Source organism: Ursus americanus, chromosome 2 (assembly GCF_024610735.1).
Source record: "Ursus americanus isolate L20-20 chromosome 2, mUrsAme1.1.p, whole genome shotgun sequence".
In the NCBI taxonomy this organism is placed as follows: Eukaryota; Metazoa; Chordata; class Mammalia; order Carnivora; family Ursidae; genus Ursus; species Ursus americanus.
In genome coordinates this window covers 15,046,616-15,070,869 of record NC_142128.1, presented here as the reverse complement: position 1 = coordinate 15,070,869, position 24,254 = coordinate 15,046,616, and the positions used below count along the sequence as shown (strand labels likewise).

General features: G+C 41.7%; 1 protein-coding gene and 1 pseudogene across 2 annotated transcripts in view; one reads left to right on the top strand and one right to left on the bottom strand.

Annotated features, from left to right (window-relative positions):
• The window catches only part of TPST1 (tyrosylprotein sulfotransferase 1), a 165,704-nt gene extending 153,004 nt beyond the window's left edge, over positions 1-12,700 (top strand). For both annotated transcript variants that reach the window (XM_045786125.2, XM_045786121.2), the window contains exons 4-6: positions 7,421-7,471; positions 10,163-10,209; positions 12,150-12,700. In XM_045786125.2, the coding sequence (XP_045642081.1) occupies positions 7,421-7,471; positions 10,163-10,180 (69 nt within the window). In that variant the 3' untranslated portion in view covers positions 10,181-10,209; positions 12,150-12,700. The remainder of the gene's footprint in view (positions 1-7,420; positions 7,472-10,162; positions 10,210-12,149) is intronic.
• Positions 12,701-18,121: 5,421 nt separating this feature from the next.
• Positions 18,122-19,527, bottom strand: LOC148110482 (10 kDa heat shock protein, mitochondrial pseudogene; annotated as a pseudogene).
• Positions 19,528-24,254: the final 4,727 nt, after the last annotated feature.

Genomic DNA, 24,254 nt, shown 5'->3' with positions numbered 1-24,254 from the left:
AAACAGGGTTTCAGGAAGGATATTTTGGGAAAGGCGGAAAAATGGAAGAGGGAACGTAAATGCCAAGAATCATAGAGCAGAACTCTCCCACTGGAGTCAGTACTGTTGGGAATGCATAAACTGTAAGTAATGAATTGCCAGAGGCTCAGTGAGAGTTCAAAAGATTGAGAGTTTAAAAACTCCAGGGGCACAGTCTTAGGGGACCCCCCAACTCTCATGAATTTTACCCTCAAGGTGCTCAGGGTGAAGGTCAGAGAAAAATCCTCTGGTGCTCTGACAGAGGGAAGGGGAAAGTAACCATTTTAAAGTAAGCTTGGGATACTAACAGCAGCTTGCCTTCAAAGTAGACGATTTTACCAAAGCCTGACCGACCTGGGGGAACAAACTACCCAACTCTAGCCCCTCTGGTTTTTCTGTCTTACCTGAAGGGGTGGGAGGGGAAGCTGAGAAGCACTTAGAATGGTTACAACCCAGGCACACAGACTCACTAAAATACTCAGATGTAATTATGGGATTATAGAACACTTTCTCCCCCACCCCCCAAACACACATACCCTACTATCACACCAGTCAGGCTCTTGTATAATAACAGTGGATTACTACTATAAGAACTACAATGTTCAGATTCTATTTTTAAAAGAAGTCTCTGGGGAAACCCCAGAACAACAAGAAGTGCAAAAGCAAGGACACTTGAAAAATTTTAGCCTCTGATACATACAGCTCCAACCAACAGTAAACACAAGCTGATTCCTAGCCAGATAAACGTAAAAGCTCACACTAAAGGCTTCTTTACCCTGTCCCTTTTACTCAGTACATCATGTCCACTTTTAACCAAAAAAAAAAAAAAAAAAAAAAAAAAGGCTACAAGATGTGCTAAAAGGCAAAAAACAGTTGGAAGAGACAATAGAAAGTATTCAAACTGGATTCATATATGCCAGAAATTTTGGAATTATCAGACTGGGAATTAAGTATGATGAATATGCTGAGGGCTTGGATGGGAAAAGTGGATAACATGCAAGAACACCTGGGTAATGTAAGCACAGAGATGGAGCTAAGAAAGACTCAAAAGAAAATGCTATACAGGGGCGCCTCAGTGGCTCAGTGGGTTAAATGTCTGCCTTCGGCTCAGGTCACGATCCTGGGGTCCTGGGATCGAGGCCTGCATCGGGCTCCCTGCTTGGTGGGGGGGTCTGCTTCTCCCTCTCTCTCTACCCCTCCCCCTCCACTCATGCATGCTCTCTCTCTTGCTCTCTTTCAAATAAATAAAATATTTTTTAAAAATCTCTTTAAAAAAAATAAAAGGCTACGTACTATAGGATTCCAACTTTGTGACATTGTGAAAAAGACAGAATTGGAGATAGTAAAAAGATTGCGGGAAGGATGGGAGGGATCAGTAAGCGGAGCATGGGATTTTTATGATAATGGAACTACTCTGTATTTACTGTAATAGTGGATACATGTCATTATGCATTCATCAAAATGCATAGAAAGCACAACACAAAGAGTGAACTCTAGTGCAAACTAAAGACTTTAATTAATAACAGTGTATGAATACTAGTTCATTAATTATAACAAAGGCACCACAGTAATGCAAGATTTTAATAGGGGGAACTGTAGGAGAGGGAGAGGACATATATGGGGATTCTGCTTTGTGCTCAGTTTTTCTGTAAACCTAAAACCTCTCTAAAAACTAAAGTCTACTAATTAAAAAATATATGAGGCTATCACTAACTTTAGCTAAAACAACAACAAATAAGTTGTGTAAGAAAATGTAAATATGTGATATTTATATCATCATAATGGTGGAAACTGACAGAGTGTGACTTTAACCAAAAATTATTATGTAATTTTTGAGAGAGTAGAGGAAGCGAAGTGTTGCAGACCTGATATCCTCCTCTCTCATAATAGAAAGTGGGTAACAGAAGTGAACGTCCATGTTCCTCTCTGAAGGCGTTTCCTTCCCCTGGGTACCCAAGTCCATGTCCCCATGTCTCCTGCATCATCAGATTTTGCTCTCCAGCAGGATCTTTCCCATCAACAAACAAATATACCCTTAGTTCTTCTATCTTAACATACACACACACACACCCACACACACACCCATACTTCTTGATTCCGGTTGCCTTGCCACTGCCCTTCATTTCTTTGCTTCCCTTTACATCAAAACTGAAGTTTTCTGTACTCCCTGTCTCCAGTTCCTCTCCATTCTCTGTCTACATCCACTCTCTACAGAATTTTACAGCTGCCTTTTTATTTAATTGGCTCCTGTCAAATTGACAGTGACCTTCATGTTGCTATATCGAGTGGTCAGTTACCATCTTACCTCCCAGCCTCTTTTGATCAATTGATTGCTCCCTCCTTGATAGGTTTCCTTCACTTGGTTTTAAGGACACCACCTTTTAAGTTTTCCTTCTGTGTTACTGGTAGCTTCTTTTCAGTCTTTGCTGTTTCTTCCTCTTCTCCCTGCTAGAATGCCCCCATATCTTAGTGTTAAGTCCACTGCTGTTGTCTGTCTGCCTTGAGCCCCTGGGTTATCTTATCAGGTGTCAAGGCTTTAAATACCATCTGTAAGTTGATGATTTTCAAATTTATATATCCCAACCCAGACTTCTATGAACTCCAGGCTTGTATATCCAAAACTAAACTATTGATCTTCCCCCTGAAAATATGCTGTAGCCAGAACATTTCCCAATTCAGTTCTTGGCAACTCCATATTTCCACTTTGTAGTTGCTTAGGCCAAAAACCTTGGAATTATCCTTGACTCCCCTTTGCTCTCTCACTCCCCACATCCAGTCTGTGTAATAGGTGTAATTAGAAAAATAAAGATCCACAAAGTTACCACTTCTCACCACCTCCTTGTCATCCTCTCTTGTCTGGGTTACTGCTATAACCTCCATACTTCTATCCTTGGCCCTCTACAATGTAAACAGAGCAATCAAGATGATCCTTTTAAAATGCAGGTTCAATCATGGTACCTATTTGCTTCCCATTTCACTACATTGGATAAAATACTTAATTTCTCTGTGCCTTAGTTGCTTCATTTGTAAAAAGAGGAGTAATATATCTCCCTCCAGAGACTGTGGGATTTGATGAGATAATACATAGGACGCATGCACTTAACACCAACCTGAGATGATACTGTTTGCCTGCTGTTCTTATTTTTATTTCCCAATGCACCCTCCAAATCAGGAGCCTACTTTTGCCTCCTCATCATTCCTTCAGGGCTTGAGGTGAGAGGGTTCTGTAGGAATGTTTGGATTCTGCTATCAAGCACAATCCTCAGTCCATTAGTACCAGAGAATAGTATGTCCAGAAACACTGTTCATTTAACCAAAGGAAATTCCATTCCCAATTTTGCTGTTTTTATAAGCAATGTGGTGCTGGATTTCCTGCACTGAATAGGAATTGCTTCGTCAGCAGAAAGTGTTCTTTTGGTCAGTGCCATAGTTTCTATCTTTTGAAGCATTTGTTCCCTAAAGGATAATGAAAGGAGGCAGCTTCCCACTTACCTTTTGATTGAGCCTTTTATCTGATGTCTTATCCTGACCCCTTTTTGCTTTTTAATTAAATTTGAGACATCATATAATTAGGGGTGTTTTCCCCCCTTCATATAAGTCTTACCTCTCTGGAATTGTTGGTTCCTGGAAGACTTTTATATTATTTCATGTTCCCACTCATATTTTCTGTCATGTCTTTGCTGGTTTTTACAGTGAACTGAGAAAAGGGAAGATTTAACCATAAGATTTGCTAATGGTAATAAAATACAGGACAGTCCTGGGTGGGGCCTTCTGAGCCTCACTCTGCCAGTGATTTGCTGTGTAAACCCCTGGGCTTTCATTGAATCTTCTGCTTGAATTCTAGCAGAAGAGGCTAGCTAAAGGAGAGGAGAGCCAGTTTCTGAGTCAGAGAATATGAGGAATATAAGAAAAGTTGCTTGGGGACCTAACCCACTAACTGGAAGAGGGACTAGGGCAAAATCACATGATACACAACTCCAGGGGCTGAGATACTTCCTGCATCAGAAAGCTGGAACGGGGCGCCTGGGTGGCACAGCGGTTAAGCGCCTGCCTTCGGCTCAGGGCGTGATCCCGGCGTTGTGGGATCGAGCCCCACATCAGGCTCCTCCACTGTGAGCCTGCTTCTTCCTCTCCCACTCCCCCTGCTTGTGTTACCTCTCTCGCTGGCTGTCTCTATCTCTGTCAAATAAATAAATAAAATCTTTAAAAAAAAAAGAAAGAAAGCTGGAACAGTAATACAAGGTTATATGTCAGTTACATCTCCGTAAAATGGGCAGGGGCACGGTGCAGGAAGCTGGAACAATGTTTGGCCTGTGGTGATAGGGTAGAACGAAGAGGGTTCTTCCATGCAGATTCTTCGGGGAGCAGCTAGGTTAGACCCCCGTGACCTGGGAATATTTGAGGGTGTGAAAGAGATCGTGGTAGCTTTTGAAACAGTCCTAGGGGATGCAGTGTTGTTATCCTGCACCCACTTTCCCTGACATTGTGATGCAGCTCTGAAGACGGGCCCTATCCAAAAGTCCGATGTCTTCGTTTTAATTTAGGCTTCTAAGAGACTGTGAAGAATGGGGCAGGTTTTAGAAACTGTAGAGAAAGAGAAGGCACAAAGTACATTCATTCTCTGAGTTTCAGAGAATGCTACTCCTAGAAGTAAATCGGTCATCTTATAACCAAGTAAGAATCCTTTAGGTCTGTGGGCTTTAGGATTCACCATTTAGAAGACTTCTTTTTGCGAGGAGAGGCTACTCAGTGACTCTCTTCCCAATAACCATCTGTAGTTTCTTATCCTACTTTCTCAGGTTCATCAATTATCAGACTTTGGCTAATGGAAACCATCTTTTTTTTTTTTTAAGATTTTATGTATTTACTTATTTGACAGAGAGAGAGAGAGCACAAGCAGAGGGAGAGGCAAAGGGAGAAGCAGACTCCCCACTGAGCAGGGAGCCTGACGGACGGCTCGATCCCAGGACCCTGGGATCATGACCGACCGAACCACCCAGGCGCCCTAAATGGAGACCTTCTTTACTCTTCATTGGCACAAATAGTTCCCAGTTTTTTTGCTGTTGCCGTGTTGAAACATCCTTGTATTTAAATAGAGAGTGAGAGAGAGAGAGAGAGAGTGTGTGTGTGTTAATAAATTTTTAGCATTAAGTTACTGGCTTAATTTTTTCATTTTTGCTCTTGAAGTATAACATACAGAAAAATTACACAAATCATACCTGTATAAATTATACACAATGAACACACCTGGGACGCCTGGGTGGCTCAGTCGGTTGGGCATCTGCCTTCAGCTCAGGTCATGATCCCAGGGTCCTGGGATCGAGTCCCACTTCAGGCTCCTTGCTCAGCAGGGAGCCTGCTTCTCCCTCTGCCTGCTGCTTCCCTGCTTGTGCTCTCGCTCTCTCTCTGACAAATAAATAAATAAAAATCTTTTTTTTAAAAAAAAGGATACACCTTCACAGTTACTATCCATATTAAGACAGAAAATTCCCCCTGGAAGCTCTTTCATCCCCTTCCCAGTCACTACCACCTCCCTTCTCCCCGGAGTAAGCAATATCCTGATTTCTAACATCATCAAGTTGTTTCGCCTTTTTACAAACTTTAAAATATTTTAAATGGAGGGGCGCCTGGGTGGCTCAGTCGTTAAGCGTCTGCCTTTGGCTCAGGGCGTGATCCTGGCATTCTGGGATCAAGCCCCACATCAGGCTCCTCTGCTGGGAGCCTGCTTCTCCCTCTCCCACTCCCCCTGCTTGTGTTCCCTCTCTCTCTGGCTGTCTCTCTCTGTCAAATAAATAAATAAAATCTTTAAAAAATAATTTTTTTTAAATGGAGACGTGTATATCACTTTTAGGGGTCTGGCTTTTATGCTTCTCATTGTGTGTTGGGATTCATCTATGTTATTGTCATAGCAGTAGTTCATTTTTCTTAATTGCTACTCAATATCTTTATATACCACGTTTATTTATTTATTCATTCTAATTAAAATGCATTGCTTGCAATGCCACCTTTGTCATAAACCAAGTATCTGTATACAAGGGTCTGTTTCTAGGTTCTTCATTCTGTTTCATTAATATATTTGTCTGTACTTGTACCAAAGCCTTACTGTCTTCACTCTAACTTAATTATTATCTTTATTATTTTATATATATAATAGTATATATAACATATATTAATATATATTGTAACAATTATAATTGTATGTATATCTAGTGTATAATCGGCTTAATTATAGCTGTATAATAATAAGTTTTAATATCTAGTGGAGTAACTCCCCCACTTTGCTCTTTTTAAGATTACTTTGGTTATTCCTGGCCCTGAGCATTTCCATATAACTTTTACAATCAGCTTGAAAGTACCCCTGCCCTCTCCACCCAAAAAAGTATGCTAGAATTTTGATTGGAATTCCTTTGTTAAGGATAATGAACATCTTTACTATATTGAGTCTTCCAGTCCCTGGAAGTGGTATGTCTCTCTATTTGGTCTTTAATTTATCTCAATAATTTTTATAGTTTTCTGTGTAAAGATCTTATACATCTTTTACTAGATTTATTCTCAGGTATCTGGTGGGGGTTTTTTCATGTTGTTATAAGTGGTATTGTTTTTTAAAGTTATTTCCTTATTATTGCTTGTAATATAATTTTATACATTGAGAAGAGTAAGTTTTTATAAGATTTCTTGAAGTTAAAGATCCATCATTTTAAGAATCACCTAATATTCAAATTATTATGGGAATATAGGGGACATTAAGAAAAGCAAATTTGGGGGCACCTGGGTGGCTCAGCTGGTTAAGCGTCTGTCTGCCTTCGGCTCAGTTCATGATCCCAGGGTCCTGGAATCGAGCCCTACATGGGGCTCCCTGCTCAGCGGGAAGCCTGCTTCTCCCTCTCCCTCTGCTGCTTGTGTGCTCTCTCTCTCTCTCTGTCAAATAAAATAAACTCTTTTTTAAAAATTTAAAAAAATAATAAAAGTAAATTTGAAATAAATCTTAGATTTGTAAGGGTGGAGATTTCAACAGGATATCAGGGGGAATCTTCCTAAATTGTGTGGATTCTCTGTTGGTTGCCTGAGAGAGATGGCCCAGGGCTGTTTTCTCTCTCAGCTCACATGATTGGAGCTTGGAATGCTGGGATGCTTTTTTTCTTCTTCGGATACTCCGGGCCCTCTCCCAGCCAGCCCGCATTCGAGCACTCAGGCAAATGTAGAACAGGTGGGACCAGGGTGAGTGGGGATTTCACTCAGGCCTTCAATGCCAGCTGTTTTTAAACTGACAGGCTTCCCTCCCATTCTAAAACTCACCGAGAATGAAGCACTAAATCCATCCACCGTCAGGCATTGCAAGCATCCTGAAGTGATGATGACAGTACCTGTTTCCTTAAACTCACGCTTGGCTTTGTTTTTCCAGGTCTATAAAGGAGAATTTCAGCTCCCTGAATTTCTTAAAGAAAAACCACAGGTACTGTATCTGCTTCCTCTTCTTAATGTGATAGATGGGCTCTTGTGTCAGAGGGATCTTTTTAAAGAGTGCTATGCTGGTGGTAGAAAGACTGGCCTCTGGTAATCGTTGGTTTTAACAGTAATTTAACACAGTTTTAATTTGAGAGAGTTCAGTGTCAGTGTCTTCCAAAATTAGGGAACTACTTTACTGATAACTAAAATCCAGTTGCTTGAGGTGACTTACAAGCCATATGGTATTCCACAGATAAGAAGCCTGCCTTGGTGAATCTGCTCCGGCCTTCTGATCTAACTTGACATAAACCATACAGCCACGCTTTGTTCTTATCATCTGTACATCCATGGCCTTTAACTTGTCTTATTTGGAGCCTAGAAGACTTGTGAATACATTATATTCACAGCCATTGGCCCTCAACTGCAAAGCCCCCAAGTTGGGAAAGGACAATGAGAGTTTGAAAATTATAACTTCTACTTTTTAAAAGATTTAGTGAAAATAGATCCAGAGTTAATCCTTGTAATGTCACGCCTTCACTTACTCAGGTTTCGGTTTTGTTTCTTGAGTTGAAGAGAAACAGGCAGTGTTACAGCTGACACTGTGTGCCTGAGGTAGCCCAGAGTTTCTGCATCTGAGCCTCATCTGCCATCCCCATATCGTAGTGGGGAAAAAACGGGTAACTGGTACCGGAGCGCAGCAGCAGACTTCCCTTTCTAGCCTAATGATAGTGCATGTTGCCTCCAGACTGCCGCTCTCAGTAATCGGCTTGTAAATAGGAAATGTAGACTCAGCACTGAACTCGGTCTCTAAAATCATTCCAGATATGGATTGGTGAGGGAAACATACCTCCTCACAGACTCTGTGTGAAGTCACGTTGCCTGACGCAAGCCTGGAGTAAGTGGGCTGGGCTCTCTAAGAGAAGCTGTCTCACACCAGGGTTGAAGGCTCTGTCTTCTCAGATCCTTGTTCAATAACAGTCAGCCGTTAATAGTTGATATGTATTACTTGAGAATTTCAAAGCATATTCTTATTAGCATATACACAACTTTAATCCTCCTTCTCACTCATTTTACTTATTCAACAAATGTTTACCGAACTTCTGTTATGGGTGAGCAGTTCGGAGTCCTCAAGAGTCAGAGAAAAAAAAGATCTTCTTAGGGAACTTCTGATCTCCCCTAAAGACTGATCAAATTTGCAAACAAGGAGGCCCCGGCCCCTGAGCCTGGGCTAGGCGTGATGCCCCAGAAACCCGGCTGGGTTCATGAATAAGCCATCGGTCACTTGCACGTGTGGCAGTTGGAGCCAGAGAATAATCCAAGAGGCAAGTCTTGAAGGAATGTCAAATCCAAAGACTGTTTTGCATAATAAGTTTGAAGGAATCAAGAAAGGGAATTTGAGACTAAAAGGGATAACCTCTGCTTCACAGCATACACAAAAATCATATCCAGGCAGATTATAGACCTAAATGCGAAAGGCAAAATAATGAAGTTTTAAAGAGACAATAAAGGAGAATATCTTCATGACCTTAAGAGGGAAGGATTTCTTAAACAGATCATAAAAAGCACTAATCATTAACTTTAAAATGGATTACTTGGGCTCCATTAAAATCGATAATATTTATTTATTAGAAAGCATCATAGAGAGAGTAAAAAGGTATACCTCAAGTGGGATAAAATAATTTGAAACAAAGGACTCATTTGTAGAATATAGAGGATTCCTACAAATCAGTAAAAAATAATAATAATAAATAAATAAAAATTAAAAATGCGCAAAAGGCTTACTGGGAACTTCATACCCCTTACTGTGGTTAAATGCATCACACACACTCATATTTAGAAAAGGGCTATAAAAGACTTGGATTTAACTTACAATACGTGAGAAAATTGAAGCCCACAGAGCCCTCAGGTTTGGTATTTAGCGAAAGTGGCTCACAGAGAGCTATGAATTGTGTAAGACTGATGAATCACAGACCTGTACCCCTGAAACAAATAATACATTATATGTTAATAAAAAAAATAAAAAAATAAATAAAGTGGCTCACAGAACTAGGCAAAGTGCTATACTTACAGTTTTGTTATAAAGGATACAAATCAGGATCAGTCAAATGAAGAGACATGTGGGACAAGGACTGCGAGGGTCTCAACCACAGAGCTATGCCCACACCACCCGGAGTCAGGGCACTTCTCCCTGTCCGCAGCACATCAGTGCGTTCACCACCCAGGGAGCTCCACCGAACTGAACTGCAGCACCCGTGGTTTTTATTGGGATCTGATTTCATAGACATGATTGATGAATCATTGAGCGTGTGGTTGAAGTCAGTCCCAGTCAACATCCCCTATCCAGAGGTTGGCTGGCTCCAAGTCCCAACTCTCTAATCACAGGTTTGATCTTTCTGTGACCAGCCCCCCTCCTGAGTTATCTCCTCTCTTAGCATAAGCTCAGGTATGATCCAGGGAGCTCCTGAATAGTGAAGACATTCCTGTTACCTGGGAAAATCCAAGAATTTAGAGTCTCCCTACCAGGAACTAGGGACATAGGCCAGTCAGATTCTTTATTATACAATAGTAGCAGACGGAGTTCATTAGAAAATCTGTGTTCAGAGCCTACAAGCTACCCCTGATATTTTAATGGGAGCAGTCAGTTTTCATCGTGATGAACTTCAAGGACTTTTCAAACATCTTTTGTTTCCTTTGACAGACTGAGGAAGTGGAATAGCAGAGCCAGGAACCTCTTACGTACATGAGGTGAGAGTTGGGGGACATGCCTTGGTCTTTGGGTTTCCCTGCTTAAGCTGTCTTAGGAGGCAGTGTGGCTGGCATGGAGAGCACATCTCTGGAGTCCGTCGGCCTGGGTTGGAATCTGGGCTCTGTGGCCTTGAGCAAATTGCTTCTCTGTGTCTTAACTTCCTTATCTGTAAACGAGGACAGTATCAGTAAGACAGTAGTAGTAAGAATTAACCATAATAATGTCTACAGAAAGCTTGGCACGTAGTAAGCACTACAGCAGTGTTAGTTGTTATTTTTAATATGAGGGGGAGTATAAGATAATAAAATATTTTAGCGGAAGGAAATCTGGAGACCATTACCCCCAATAACCTGTTTGCAGATAAGGAAACTGACCCCAGAGAGAGCAGGTTCTTTGTCAGAGTCCCATCACAGGAAGGTGAAAGCCAGAGCTGCTTCTGTGTGCGCTGGGCGTGCAGATGTTTTTGCAGTAATATTTTTGGGAGTTGGTCAAGTCTGTCCTTGCTGATTTTAAAGTACGATGAGATCTTATTTGTAACCTACATTGTCTCATTGTAGGTAAGGGCTACGGTTGGGTTAGGCCAGCCATGCCGTACCAGTCCCTTTAATGTCTGAGCATCAGGTACGTGTCCAGGGACACCAGCCAATTAGTGGCAACGCTGGTTTCTGAACCCAGACCTCCTGACGCAGCTGCCCAGAGCTCACGCCCCTTTCCCACACTTCCTTAAGATTCTGTTTTGTTCTGAATGATGTGGTAATGCCTTAGATCATTTGGAACTCAAAAAGCTTTTTTTAAAAATCTGATTTGTTTCTTATAGTTTTGCTTGCTGTTCTATTTTTATTTTATATAATAACAGTGTATTGACTGCATACTCTATACAAGGCATAAAATATCAAGCATTTTGTATACATAATGTATAAATGACATATATTATATGACACATACTGTGTAATAATAATATGATATTCATATATGTATATTTATATGAATGAATTCATTCAAAGTTCCAAGCTCTGGCAGGTAGGTGGTGTTATACCTGTTGTACTGATGAGAAAATTAAGACTGAATAATTTGAATAAGGGATTTTTATGACTTGCTGGGTTAATGGATAATAGGCTGAAAAAGCACACGAACACTGCTATGCCATGTCAAAATCATGGATGACTTTGAGCTAATAATAGGTTTCAGGATTTATGACTGCCTTTTTGCTAAGGAGCAAATGCTAAATGTTAGACATAGGCTCTCTGGACGCATAGAACAGCAGTTATCATACCTTTTATAGATAAACTCCCTCTGTGAAATGCACACGCAGGGATCCATTTATTGAATGTTTTACAAGACAGAATGAAGTGTCAGTGCACTCCAGCCTTCGAGTTGCCTCCACAGCCTCATTTCATCCTTGTATGCTTGTTGCGGCGTGTAGGGCCGCATGCAGTGAGAGAAGGACTCAGAAGAAGCAAGGAAGACAACAAAGCATCTCAGGGAGGTTACTAGTCTTTCTGAGTCTTTTGGGTCCCTTTGGCATTTGAATGACTGTCACTGTGTTCTCTAAAGCTTCCTCTAAAGAACCTTGGTATCTACTCTTTCCAGTGAAGAGTCAGCATGTTGGACCCCTGGACATGTGACATCCCTACCCGGGCCCCTGCAGTAGCTTTGACTGCAGATGACAGTTTTTAGAAATGGGCAGGAGCAGCCCTTGCTTTGGCTGCCATCTGCTTGTTTTGTGTCCTGAAGCTCCTGACAGGCGTCTAAAAGCATCCCAGACTGCGGGAGAGTGTGCTTCCTTGGTAGTCCTTCTGAGGCAGCTGCCCTTGTAATTGTCTGTCCTCCTCCCTGTCTGCCTGGCTTCTGCCAGGACCATAACTGGGAAGGAGGCAGTATGGTGCAGGGGAGAATAAAGTGTGACTCCACACCTGTAACCTTGTTCTGTTTGCCCTAGGGAAGACTGCTGCCTTTCAACAGAAGCGAAATTTCTAGGACTGGCTGTCCCTGCTGAGATCAGTGGAGCGTATGTACCATGGCCCGCATCTCCTGTTCCCTTGCCAGTCTCCTACTGAGAGGGCGGGATGTCACTATACATTCGGGCCTTCCCGAGTGATCTGCTTCCTGAGTCCAGTGCTCTTGATCCTAATACGTGCACAACCCTGTGGATAGAAGCCCAGAGGGAGCATGTGCTTTCTGTTAAAACTGCTCTGGTCCTCATCTTTTCTTACCAGATTGCAAACTTTTGTTTCAAGGGGAGGGTTTTAAAATGGAATTCTACAAGCGAAATTGGGCAGTTTCATCTTGGAATAGGTGGTCCGTACACGTTCTAATGTTTTGTAGACACTTCCTGTTTAAATGTATTGATGTGGATAATATTAAATATCTTAATTATTTAAATAATTCATTGTATTGTTTTTGAGAAGTTGAGGAATTACCGTATACATTTACAACTTAATGACTTTTGTATTTTATTTTTCAAAATAAAAGCTTTAAATGTGTGAAGCATTCTGGCGGTTTACATGTTCTCGTTACTGTGATTTTAGAGAAGCAGTAAGACCTTATCAGATGGTGATCAATAAGCCAAAGTTTCTTCAGTTGGCTGTATTGTAGATATTTCCTTGTATGCATCATAACTTTTTTAATTAAGTTTTTTATTTTAATTCCATTATAGTTAACGTACAGTGTTATGTCAGTTTCAGGTGTACAACACAGTGATTCAGCAGTTCCGTACAGCGCCCAGTGCTCATCACAAGTGCACTCCTTAATCCCCATCACCTAGTTCACCCCTTCCTAACTACCTCCCGTCTGGTAGCCATCAGTTTATTCCCTATAGTTAAGAGTCTGTTTCTTGGTTTGTCTCGCTCTCTTTTTTTCTTCATTCGTTTGTTTCTTAAATTCCACATATGAGTGAAATTACATGGTAATTGTCCTTCTGTGACTTATTTTGCTTAGCATTATACTCTGTAGCTCCATCCATGTTGTTGCAAATGGCAAGAGATCATTTTTTATGGCCAACTAATATTCCTCTGTGTGTGTGTGTGTGTGTGTGTGTGTGTGTACCACATCTTTCTTATCCATTCATCAATCAATGGACACTTGGACTGTTTCCATAATTTGACTATTGTAAATAATGCTGCTATAAACATCGGGGTGTATGTATCCTTTTGAATTAGTGTTTTTGTATTCTTTGGGTAAATACCCAGTAGTGCAATTACTGGGCTTGTACTATTTTTAACTTTTTAAGGAATCTCCATACTCTTTTCCACAGTGGCTGCTCCGGTTTTCATTCTCACCAGCAGTTCCTTTTTCTCCACATCCTCCCCAGCACTTGTCATTTCTTGTGTTGTTGATGTTAGCCATTCTGACAGGTGTGAGGTGAGATCTCATTGTGGTTTTGATTTGCATTCCCCTGATGATGAGTGATACTGAGCTTCCTTTCATGCGTCTCTTGGCCATCTGCATGTCTTTGGAGAAATGTCTGTCCATGTCTCCTGCCCATTTTTAATTGGATTATTTGTTTTTTGGGTGTTGAGTTGTATCAGTTCTTTATGTATTTTGGATACTAAGCCTTTGTCAGATATGTCATTTGCAAATATCTGCTCCCATTCTGTAGGTTGCCTTTTGGTTTTGTTGATTGTTTTCTTTTCAGTACAGAAGCTTTTTATTTTGATGAAGTCCCAACAGTTTATTTTTGCTTTTATTTCCCTTGCCACAGGAGACATATCTAGAAAATGTTGTTATGGCTGATGTCAGAGAAATTACTACCTGTGCTCTCTTCTAGGATTTTTATGGTTCCACGTCTCACATTTAGGTGTTTAATATGTTTTGAGTTTATTTTTTGTGCATGGTGTGAGAAAGTGACTCAGTTTCATTTTTTTGCATGTGGCTGTCCAGTTTTCCCAACACCATTTATTGAAGAGACTTTTTCCCGTTGTATATTCTTTCCTCCTTTGTTGAAGGTTAATTGACCTGCATCTTAACTTCTCAATGAAGATTTTGTTGTAATTTGTTTCATGAAGACTTGCTTTCATCCGTTTGTCTCAGAATCCTGTTCTATTTCATGCCTACGGACTACATTTAAGGACAGAGAAGTTGCTGTTCCTGGCTGTTTTCTAAAAGCCACTGTTCTACAATACAGAATGACCAGATAATAATAGTAATTTCTATTTATTGAGGGTCTTCTATGTGCGAGGCACTGAACAAGGTGTTTTATGTGTTCTCTTAACATAAAAGCCTGGCTTGAGAATTCGGCATCTTCTGGTCCTACCCATCAGCAAATAATATTTTCTACCAAGTCACTCAAGCCAGACATGGAAGAGTCTTTTCTTCCCTTTTCCCTCCACATACAAAATCTTTGATTCTATGTTTAAAATATTCTTTGAATCCATCTACTTCCCTTCAGCTCCACTGCTCCCACCCTAACGTAAGACAGCACCATCTGTCACCTAGACTGTTGCATTAGAGAGCCTCCTAAATAATACCCCATTCTTACCCTTGCCCCCCCCAATTCTGTTTAGCACACAGCGGAGTAATAGTTTTACAATGCACGTACAGTTATGCCCTTCCCCCCTTACCCTCTCTTTTAGAATAGAAGCCCTGTTCCTGCCATGACCCAGCCACTGCCCGTCTCTCCATCTCCCCCACCTCCACCCATGTGCTCTAAGGTTCTTTGCATCTCCCGGAAACACACCAAGCTTTTCCTGCCTCTCTCTGGAATGTTCTTTCCTTTGCTCTTTGCCTGATAGCCTCCTCTTCAGTTCTCTGGTCTCAGTAATTCCATTTCCTCAGAGAGACCCTTCCTGACCTCTTGAACTAAAATGTAGATGCCCTTCCTGCTTCTCGTCTTCACAGTATCACCTTATCAGACTTTGCAGTTTTTAATGTTGACTTTTTTTTTTTTTTATTGTCAGTCTCCTATACTAGATAGTGAGTTCTGGAACACAGAGACTATATCTTTTCTTGTCCATTTTTGTATCTCTGACACCTAGCAAAGTGTCTAGCACATTCTAGGAACCCAGGAAAATACTTGGTAAATGATTAATTCTCCCAGAAACCTCTGGCATGTCATTTTACTGATGAGAAAACAGGCTCAACTGGATCAAGTCCCTTAGACAAGGCCCCTCAGGTAGTGCCGTCATGGTGAGCTGGTGCTTCAGTCCGAGCCTGACCTGAGCACCCCTCTTTCCATCCACTCCCCCAGGCCTGCCCCCTCAGTTGAAAATGAATACTGCTGCCATATCAATCGTTTGTTCAAAACCCTTCTTTGATTCTCTAAAGCCTAACACATTACACCTAAAGTGTTCTGCCTCCACAGTGTGGCCTCACTGCTTTCTTGTGCACAGTACGCCTCCTGCCTGTCTCCTTACACTCCTTCACTTTCTGCTGCTTCCAGATGCCCATACACCCTCTCCCCTCTCCCCGGGACATCCCAGCCTCATTAAGGGCTCAGCTGTTTTCAGTGCCATTCCTCCTTACATAACTGCTCCAACCTCCAAATGGTAATAAAGTCAGCTTCAGCTTAACATAATATTTATTTTTTTGCTTATTTCCTGTGTTCATCTTATGTCATTAACTTTGTAGGGAGGGGGTCACATACTCCTCTAGAGTCTATCGGAATGGGAGAGGAGGACATTTTGTAACCGTAATGCAGCCCGCCTCCAGTACTTGCCCCAAAGGAGACATGATTTTTATTTCTCACACCTGTCCACCCCTAGAGACTCCGCCAGTACAGGTGGGCATGCATTGGAAAAGGGCGGAGAACCGCTGCACAAAATGGCCAACTCGGGGGGGAAAAAGGAAACCACAGCCCAACTGGCCTGAAGAAACAGATGCTGTGCTATTTCCATCCCTGTTGACATTCCTTCTTTCACAAAGCTTCCTTTCTTTCTGGCCCAAGCACATTTCTTTTGAGCCCGATGAAGAAAAGCGTTTCTGTTTCTCGTTGACCTCTCCGATCACATGTATGAAGATGACTGTCTATGAGATATTGTAATTTGGTGAATCAAATGGAACTCCTGTTGAACGAATGAAAGATGGCTGGAGTAAAATTTAAAAGGAGGTAACAGGAAGCGACCAGGTAGACGTGTGGCCTCTATCAGAGAACTTCCTGGAGCCAGCACAGCCATTGGCCACAGACAGCAGGTGCACCCGCAAGGCCAGAGAGAGGCTGGTGTCCGCAGGGGCCACAGGAGGAGCTTGAAGAGAGCATCAGCCATGAAGAATCATAGAATTTAAAAATGAGAGGGAAAAAAAACCCTCAGTAATCACTTAATCAAGTAATCCATCTAGTAATACTTAACTAGGAATGTGTCATGGTCCAGGCTCTGTGCTAACCATTTTACATGTTTAAACTCCTTTAATTCTCATAATTACCATCTGAGGTATGTTCTGTTACGACCTACATTTTACGAACATTGGCTCTGGGGTAAAGTACCGAGTACAGCTAGTAACAGAGTCGGGATTCAAACACAGGCAATCTGGCTCCAGAGCCGACACCCTAACCACTACTCTGCATCTCAATAATCATCTTTATACTAGAATAGAAACTTGCCATTAGCATTGACTTGCAACTGTTTAAGTACCTCCCTTGTACTTAGTAATTTGCCAGGTATAATTGGGTGGTGTGCCAGGAAGCATAGGCAGATCACTGCCCTTGGGAATTTATGGTCTTGGTAAAAATCAAGAAAAATGCCCATGAAACAATTATTTCAGGTTCTAACAAAATGTATATAGCATCACCTACCCAAACCTGGCTAGTAAGTGATAGATAAGTAGTGGTCTAGGCAAGACTTCGTTTAGTGTTACCCCCAAATCTGTATTTCTAAAGGAACTATAGATCCTGGAGCTGTCTGGGCTTCTCTCTGGAGAGGTCAATATTTTCAGCATCGAGTTCCCTTTCCTGCTTGTCACTATCCCTTGCAGTCTTCTGCAGAGACTTTGGGTCTTTGTGTAAAACAGAACACTCCCTCCTTAGTTATTCTGAATTGGGCAAAAGAAGTAATTTTTATTCATTTTGTGCTGAAATCCTAACAAAGCAGTTCATTATTTGAGTAGTGGAGCACTTCATTATTTGAGTATTGGGTGTTGTATGTGTGTGTGTGAGTGTGAGAGAGAGTAGTTTTGTTAGAGATAAAAATAAATGACTTTGATTCTTCCTTTGGAGCTGATTATTGCCAAAGATCCAAAATTGAATCATTTTCACAATAAAACCACTATTTTTGTTCTTACGTATTATGGAAATGGCTCTAAGGCCTTACCCTGAGAAAGCCTAAAATGCCCTCTATTGGCCAAACATGGAATGACTGCTGAATGTATGAAAAAGTTTTCAAGTTGAAAAACAATCGAGGAAATATATCTTGCATGTGTGCAAAGCTTTCTCTACAAAACTGTCCATTGCAATATAGTTTATGGAAATAAAAAAGTTGAAGCAATCTAGCAAAAGGGGGTACTGGTTAAATGAATTGTGGTACATCCACATAATAGAACTCAGCTAATAAATACGATATTGTAGAAAAAGATTTAATAACACAGAAATGTTCATGTTACATTAAGTGAAAACTTGAGATCACAAAGCTGTTTATTATGATGCCATCTTTATTATTTAAAGGATAGATAGGAAACTAAGTAGAATAGCTAAGTTGATAGATAACTGAAAGGACATGTTCCAAAATGTTAACAGTGTTATCTCTTGGTGGTGGAATTGTGGGGATTCTTGTTTTCTTCTTTCTGCTTAACTCTGTTTTCTAAATGTGCTATGATCAACATGAACTATTTTTGTAAAAAAGCAAACAATGAGTTATTTATTATTATGTTCTTAGATATCATTAGTTTGTTATGAAAGAGACATGGAAATTATTTACAGGAAAGGTTTCAGAACTTCAGTGGAATGGACAGCTTCCCATGATGCCATTTCAATAGTGATTTATTTCAGTCTACATATTTTCCAAGAATGTCACCATCTCTAAATAAGAAATAATCCTCGTGGTCCAGAACTACTTTGGGGCCTCCATATTCTGGGAGAAGAACTTTATCTCCAACTTTCAGGCTAATTGGTTGAATCTCTCCACGCTTTCCTTTAGCGCCTGATCCAACAGCCACTACTGTTGCCTGCCTGCAGTACTTTTCCTCGACACTTCTCTGGAAGCATAATGTCTCCTTTTGGTTACGTTTTGGCTGCACTGCTTGCAACTAAAACTCAGCCAAAGAGGGGAAGAAACTTTCTCAATGCCTATCCTGCAGTGACTGGCTGCTGGAGTTCCTACTCTGCTCTCATGCCATCACCACCGTAAGGAGACCCCAGAAACAGTATGTTTTTTTAAAGAAATAAGAGATCGAACCCCCTAATCCTACAGATAAAAAAAAACAAAAACAAAAAAAAACTGGGATCTTGAGTAGTGCTGCAACTTACCCAAAACTACACATCTAGTTAGACTTAACACTGACTTTCAGTTCCCTTATTTTCTAATAAGTCATTTATCCAATCTTTGGGTGATAAAATAGTAGTGTTAATAATCTGAAGATTTGGCTATTGATTGATCTTCACAAATGAATAACAGACTTGAATCAGAAAGGAAGCAGGGTATCAGCCATTCGGACGTTTGGATGGAGCATGTTTGAAAAGATCACAATGCAGGTAGGATGGATTTATTTATCTTATACGGGGGTTGGCAAATTACGGCCAGTGAACCAGATCTGGCCACACCTACCAGATATGTCTTGTCTGTGGCTGCTTTCTCTCTCCAGCTACAGGTCGAGTAGAGACAAACTATATGGCCTACCAAGCTAAAAATATTTCCTGTGTGTCCCTTAACAGGAAAAATGCGCAAACCCCTACTCTTAGAGATCATTTTAATTCTATCGTGCCTCAGGATATTTAAATATTTCACTATATCTTAATGTCTCTAGCCAACCAAAGGGACTCTTAGCTGGCAACGTCAAGAAATGTCAGAACAAACATCAGAGCGAGGAAGCCCCCAAATGGCAAGTTGTTTTTCCCTGATACTCTTTTTCCGCCTCAGAGAAGCAGGCCCTTCGCAGCCTCAGATCCAACAAAGTCTCTGAGTGGGCCGGGATGCCTAGGAAGACAAAGAATGTAGAATGGTGGAGAGGCCCCAAAAGAAGGGAACATCAGAAGACAGGGTGCATTTTCTTAGGGTGCAGGGGATTGTATGTCCCCTAAATTCTTTTTCCACTTGATGGAATCATGTCGAGGTAATAGATATTTAAGCTGGGAAGTGCTTAAGCCTGAAACGATAGACCAGTGAAAATGCCACACAAACTGGGCGTGAGGTGGGAGGGAGAATTGGGGGTGTGGTTCCAATATACTCACCCATTGACTGTAATGCTTCCAGAGGTGACTGGAACCAGCCTCATTTAGAGACATTAGGTATGAGAAAGTAACAGGCAATAGTAGGTAGGACATGATGGACCTTCAAACCACATCCATGAAACACCATTTTCATGGAATTCTAGATGTTATTTTTGCATCTGTTTCATATGTTATTTTTGTTTTATTCTAATTAATAAGTGAAAATATAAAACAACATTCATCAAGAGCCTACATGTTAAGAGCTTGAGATGAGAGCCCTACAGGGCCTGTGTCATCTTACACCGTGAAGATGTCCATGGTTACCAGTGTGCACCCCAATCCAAAGAGCATTCCCTTAGTGTTTGCTCTGGATAAGACTCCTAGGACTTCTCACAACTTGACAGGAGCTCCTTCCCACCAACCCAGAGTGATGGCATTCTGGAATTCCCTACCTCTTTGATATTAATAATAGCAATTCATGCCCCTGTATACTAATAATACCAATAAAATACAAGAGGGAAAAGTACATGGAGATAATAATCTGAGTGTGATCATAGCACAGATTTCTTTCAGTATTCATGTATTGAGTTCCTGTGTGCCATGCATAGTTACTGTACCTTGGAGGTGTTACAGGAAGTAGTAGTAAGACAACAAAACATATGCCTCCACCCTGATTTTTGACATTCAGGAAGGTATATACCGGGAAGTCTGCTACAACCACAGCAAAAAGGAAGTTTTAACACTTCCACATTTGAGCTTGCCTCCCAAAAGAGTAAGAATCATGGCCTCCGACCCAAGTCTCAAGTACATTGATCTGCTTGGTGAAAGTTAGGTCATGCATGGAATCCAGGATACAAGGGACTCTGGGAAAAGTAGCTTTTAGGTTTTAAGCTTCTAGCATTCAGTGAGGCACACTTAAGAGGGATCAGAAAAGAAGCGAGAGATCCAATCTGAACATCGGTCACATTTACCAACCTGATGATAGGTAGAGAAGTCCAGGCCGAGGAATAGCAGTGGGTAGTGAATGGAGTGCATCAGAGGCTGGGGGAGAGCTGAGCTGGGTTGAGAGCAAGTGGGCCATTAGCCAAGCTTTTGTGCCTCGGGAAGCGGTTGGCAAACAACATCGTCCTCAAGGCTGGGAGAGCAAGGGAAAGCCAACCCTCTAACTCCCTCCTCTCAGCCATGATATTTCTCCCTTTGTGCCCAATGGATAAGAAACAAGGAATTGAGAGAGAATTGGGGGAAATAAGAGAGGATGGAAATGCTTGGTGGGAAGATGCTGAGTCAGGTTTTGAACGTGTTAACTTCAAATTTCCCTTAGGGTCATCCAGTTAGAGATGTGAAGTAGCAGTTTTATGTAAGATAAGGGCATGAAGTTCAGGAGAAACAGCTGGGTTGGAAATTTAAATTTGAGAATATTTAACGTATGTGGTTGAAACCATGCGAGTAGACAAAATCACCTTAACAGTGTACGTAAAACAGGAAAGAAGAAAGCCAAGGGCTAATCCTGAGATCCAGCAGCTCTGAAGAGGTGAGAGGGTGTGTGAGCCCTGCAAAGGAGATGGGAAAGAGATGGAGAGGAGAGACAGAAGAGGCTCATGGAATTCAGAGGAGAAAGGGGTTTTAAGAGAGAGAAACTGGTCAACAGTGGCATGCTTCAGAGAGTTCAAGGACAGATTGTTGGGCTTGGCAATTAGGAGGCCACTCTGATCTCGGGGAGAGCAGTTTCAGTGAGGGTGAGAAGTCTACTTTGCAATGGGAATAAGGAAGTGGAGGAAGCCGTGGGGACTCTTGTGAGGATACCAGCTACGAAGAGACAGAGAAAGAAGGTGTGCTATCTAGAGAAGGATGCAGGATTGAAGAAGAATTTTTATTTGTTATGATGGGCGAAACTGGCACATTAAAAAGGCCACAGCAAAAGAAAAGATACAGAGAGAGACTGAAAATTCAGGACAGAAAAGGGCTGACTGATGGAGCAAGTAAGAATCCTGGAGAAGTTAGAGCCTCCTTGGGAGACTTAGCCTCAAACCCAGAGAAGAAGGTTAACGCACCAGGGAGATGGTAGGAAGTTGAGGGAGTTCTTCACGCCTGATAGCCTCATCAATCTATGCAATAAAAGCCAAATTGCTGTTTGCTGGAAGGAGGGGCGATTTCCTAGAGCGCAGAGGGGTCTTGGAAAGAATGATAAGATTGGAAATAGAAAAGGAAGCTTAGATATTGACTGGGTTTATTGCGGTGATCTTTTTGCAGTTTATATAAATATTGAATCATTATGTTTGTACACCGGAAACTAATATAATGTTACATGTCAATTATATCTCAATTAAAAAAAAGAAAAGAGAGCTGACTAGAAGAAACACATGGACAGATGGCCTGGCGGCATGGTTAATCATGCATTTATAGTGGTACCAATTCACACGAGGATGGCATTCACCCAGAGGCAGAGCATGGAAGGCTGATGGGTTAATCTGATGGGTTTTGTCCCGTGGCCAGGTGCTGGAAAGGGAACACACAAAGGCATTCCCTAGGGAGATGCTTAAATGGATACACATAGGATCTTGGTAGGACAGGAGAGAAAATAAAATGTCAGGCTCCATGCTCAGTGGGGAGCCTGTTTGAGATTCTCTCTCTCCTTCTCCGTCTGCCCCTTCCCCTGCTCTCTCTTTCTCTAAAAAAAATCTTTTTTAAAAAGTCTAAAAACAGCTAAAATTAAACTGCATTGCTTAGAGATCTAGATAAGGGTGGTTAAGCTTGGAAAACAAGGAAATGATTGTCAGAAAAGTGAGGGTGTTGGTGACCTCTGGGAGAACAGAGGTTGTCTTCATCAGGGAGGACCCTTGGAGAATGTGGGGCCTGGCAATGTTCTAGTTCTTGATTGAGTGGTGGTTTTATGGGTATCTCCTTTATAAGTATTCTTCAAACTGTACATATATGGTTTTGCACTTGTCTGTGTTATATATCCCAACTAAAGAGAAAACATGCATGGAATAATACATACTATATTTAGGAGGGGAGGAATGAGATTAGGGAGGTGTGTGCAGATACAATTGTTTATAATTTTGTGTTTCATGAGCTGGGAGCTAAGTACATGGGCTTCCAATTATTAGTGTCCATAATTGTTTATATGTCTAAAATATTTAAATCGAAATTAAAACTAAGAAGGCAATATGGAAAAGAAGATGAATGCTTTTGTTTCTGTTTTCATTTCCTTTATGGTTGTTAAATTATTTATTCAACAAATCAGAATCAGGAGAGAAAATTCAGTAGCTACATCAGTACTTTAAGAGATTTGCCGGCATTCAGTTCTTTTCTTTAGGGAGACACGGAGAATAGAATCAGTTACTAATCTCAGGGCTTGATCTCAGGCCTGTTTGTTTGGTTTGCTCTTGGAGAAGTGATCCCAGGGTATAAGGCTGCCTCTGCGAGTAGCCGCCACCCCTGCATGAGTATCTGCTACTCACCCCATCCCTCTCTCCAAGTCTCACTGACCTTTCCCTGCAGCCCTCATGTGAACTGGCCTGGAAGTCATTCCACTGCTGGGTGGAGATGGCTGCTGCCAGCAAACTACCCTGCTTTCCCAGAAAGCCTGTTCCAACCCCTTCCTACTCATTCAGCAAGTCCTCATTCCAGGCTGCTGACCTTGGAGTCCCCCCACTGTGTAAACAGAAGTAACTGGGAAACTACATTCCTGAAGGAAATCCTCAGCAGGAAGGGAAAACGAAAACTCCAACACATTCAGAATGCAGCGTAAAACTGGTTGCACATGCATTTCCCTAACTCCTGGGCCTCTGGGGCTCCCTTCTCGTTTTCTCTATACAGCCTTTCCTTAAGGAGTTGGAATAACTGTCTCCCTGAGAGCCCTTAGTTCCGTGGTTTTCTCAAATGGATTCCTAGGGGAGGAGAGGCCATCTGGCAGAGTGGATAAATGGAAGGAAGCTGGTCCAGGTAACTCCTTGTTCAGTTGAGTTACTTGGTGAACCAACCCAGGATCTGCTCAGACTTCTTGTTATGTACAATAATAAAATTTTCTTATTAAGCCAGTTTTTGGCTGCAGTTTCTGTTACAGCCGAAACATCCTAATTGTCATAGGATAGAAAGAAGAAATTTTGTTATATATATTGTTGAGAAAGGCGGAATAAGATAGTGGTAGATAACAGGAAGCCTCAAGGGGCCCCGTTTAGGGCAGTGCTACTCAAAGTGTGGTTCGTGTACCTGCAACATCAGTCTTACCTACCAGCTTGTTAGGAATGCCCAGGTAAGGGCTTCACTCCAGACAGACCAAATCAGATTCCCTGGAGGAAGCACTGGAATCTGTATTTTAACAAGCCCCCCCCCCCCCCAGTGATTTTGTTGCAAGTAAGGTGGGAGAAAACACGGACCTAGAAGACTTCTAGTGCTGTGCCTCCAGCTCACTGCTGACCTCTCTGAAGCTGTTCGGATCTTCTAGGTCTCAATTTCCCTTTCTGTCACAACAGTAGGAGGATCGGATGAGGAACTGGCTGTAAAAATGGCTTGAAAGAGCTCAAACCTTGATCCCTGCCAGAGTCCTTAACCCCCTGCGAGGGGACACAGCCGCTGACGCTGCAGACAGCTGTCAGCTGCTTTGGGTAGGGCCTGTCTCCATCTGCGGAGGAACGGCAGGCAGAGGATGGAGAGTCGTTGCCATTCTTAATTGAACTCGGTTGCTCCTATTTCGCGTTTTCTTTTTTCAGATTCCTGCTTGAGGCAATCAGGAAGGACTGGAAACCCAGG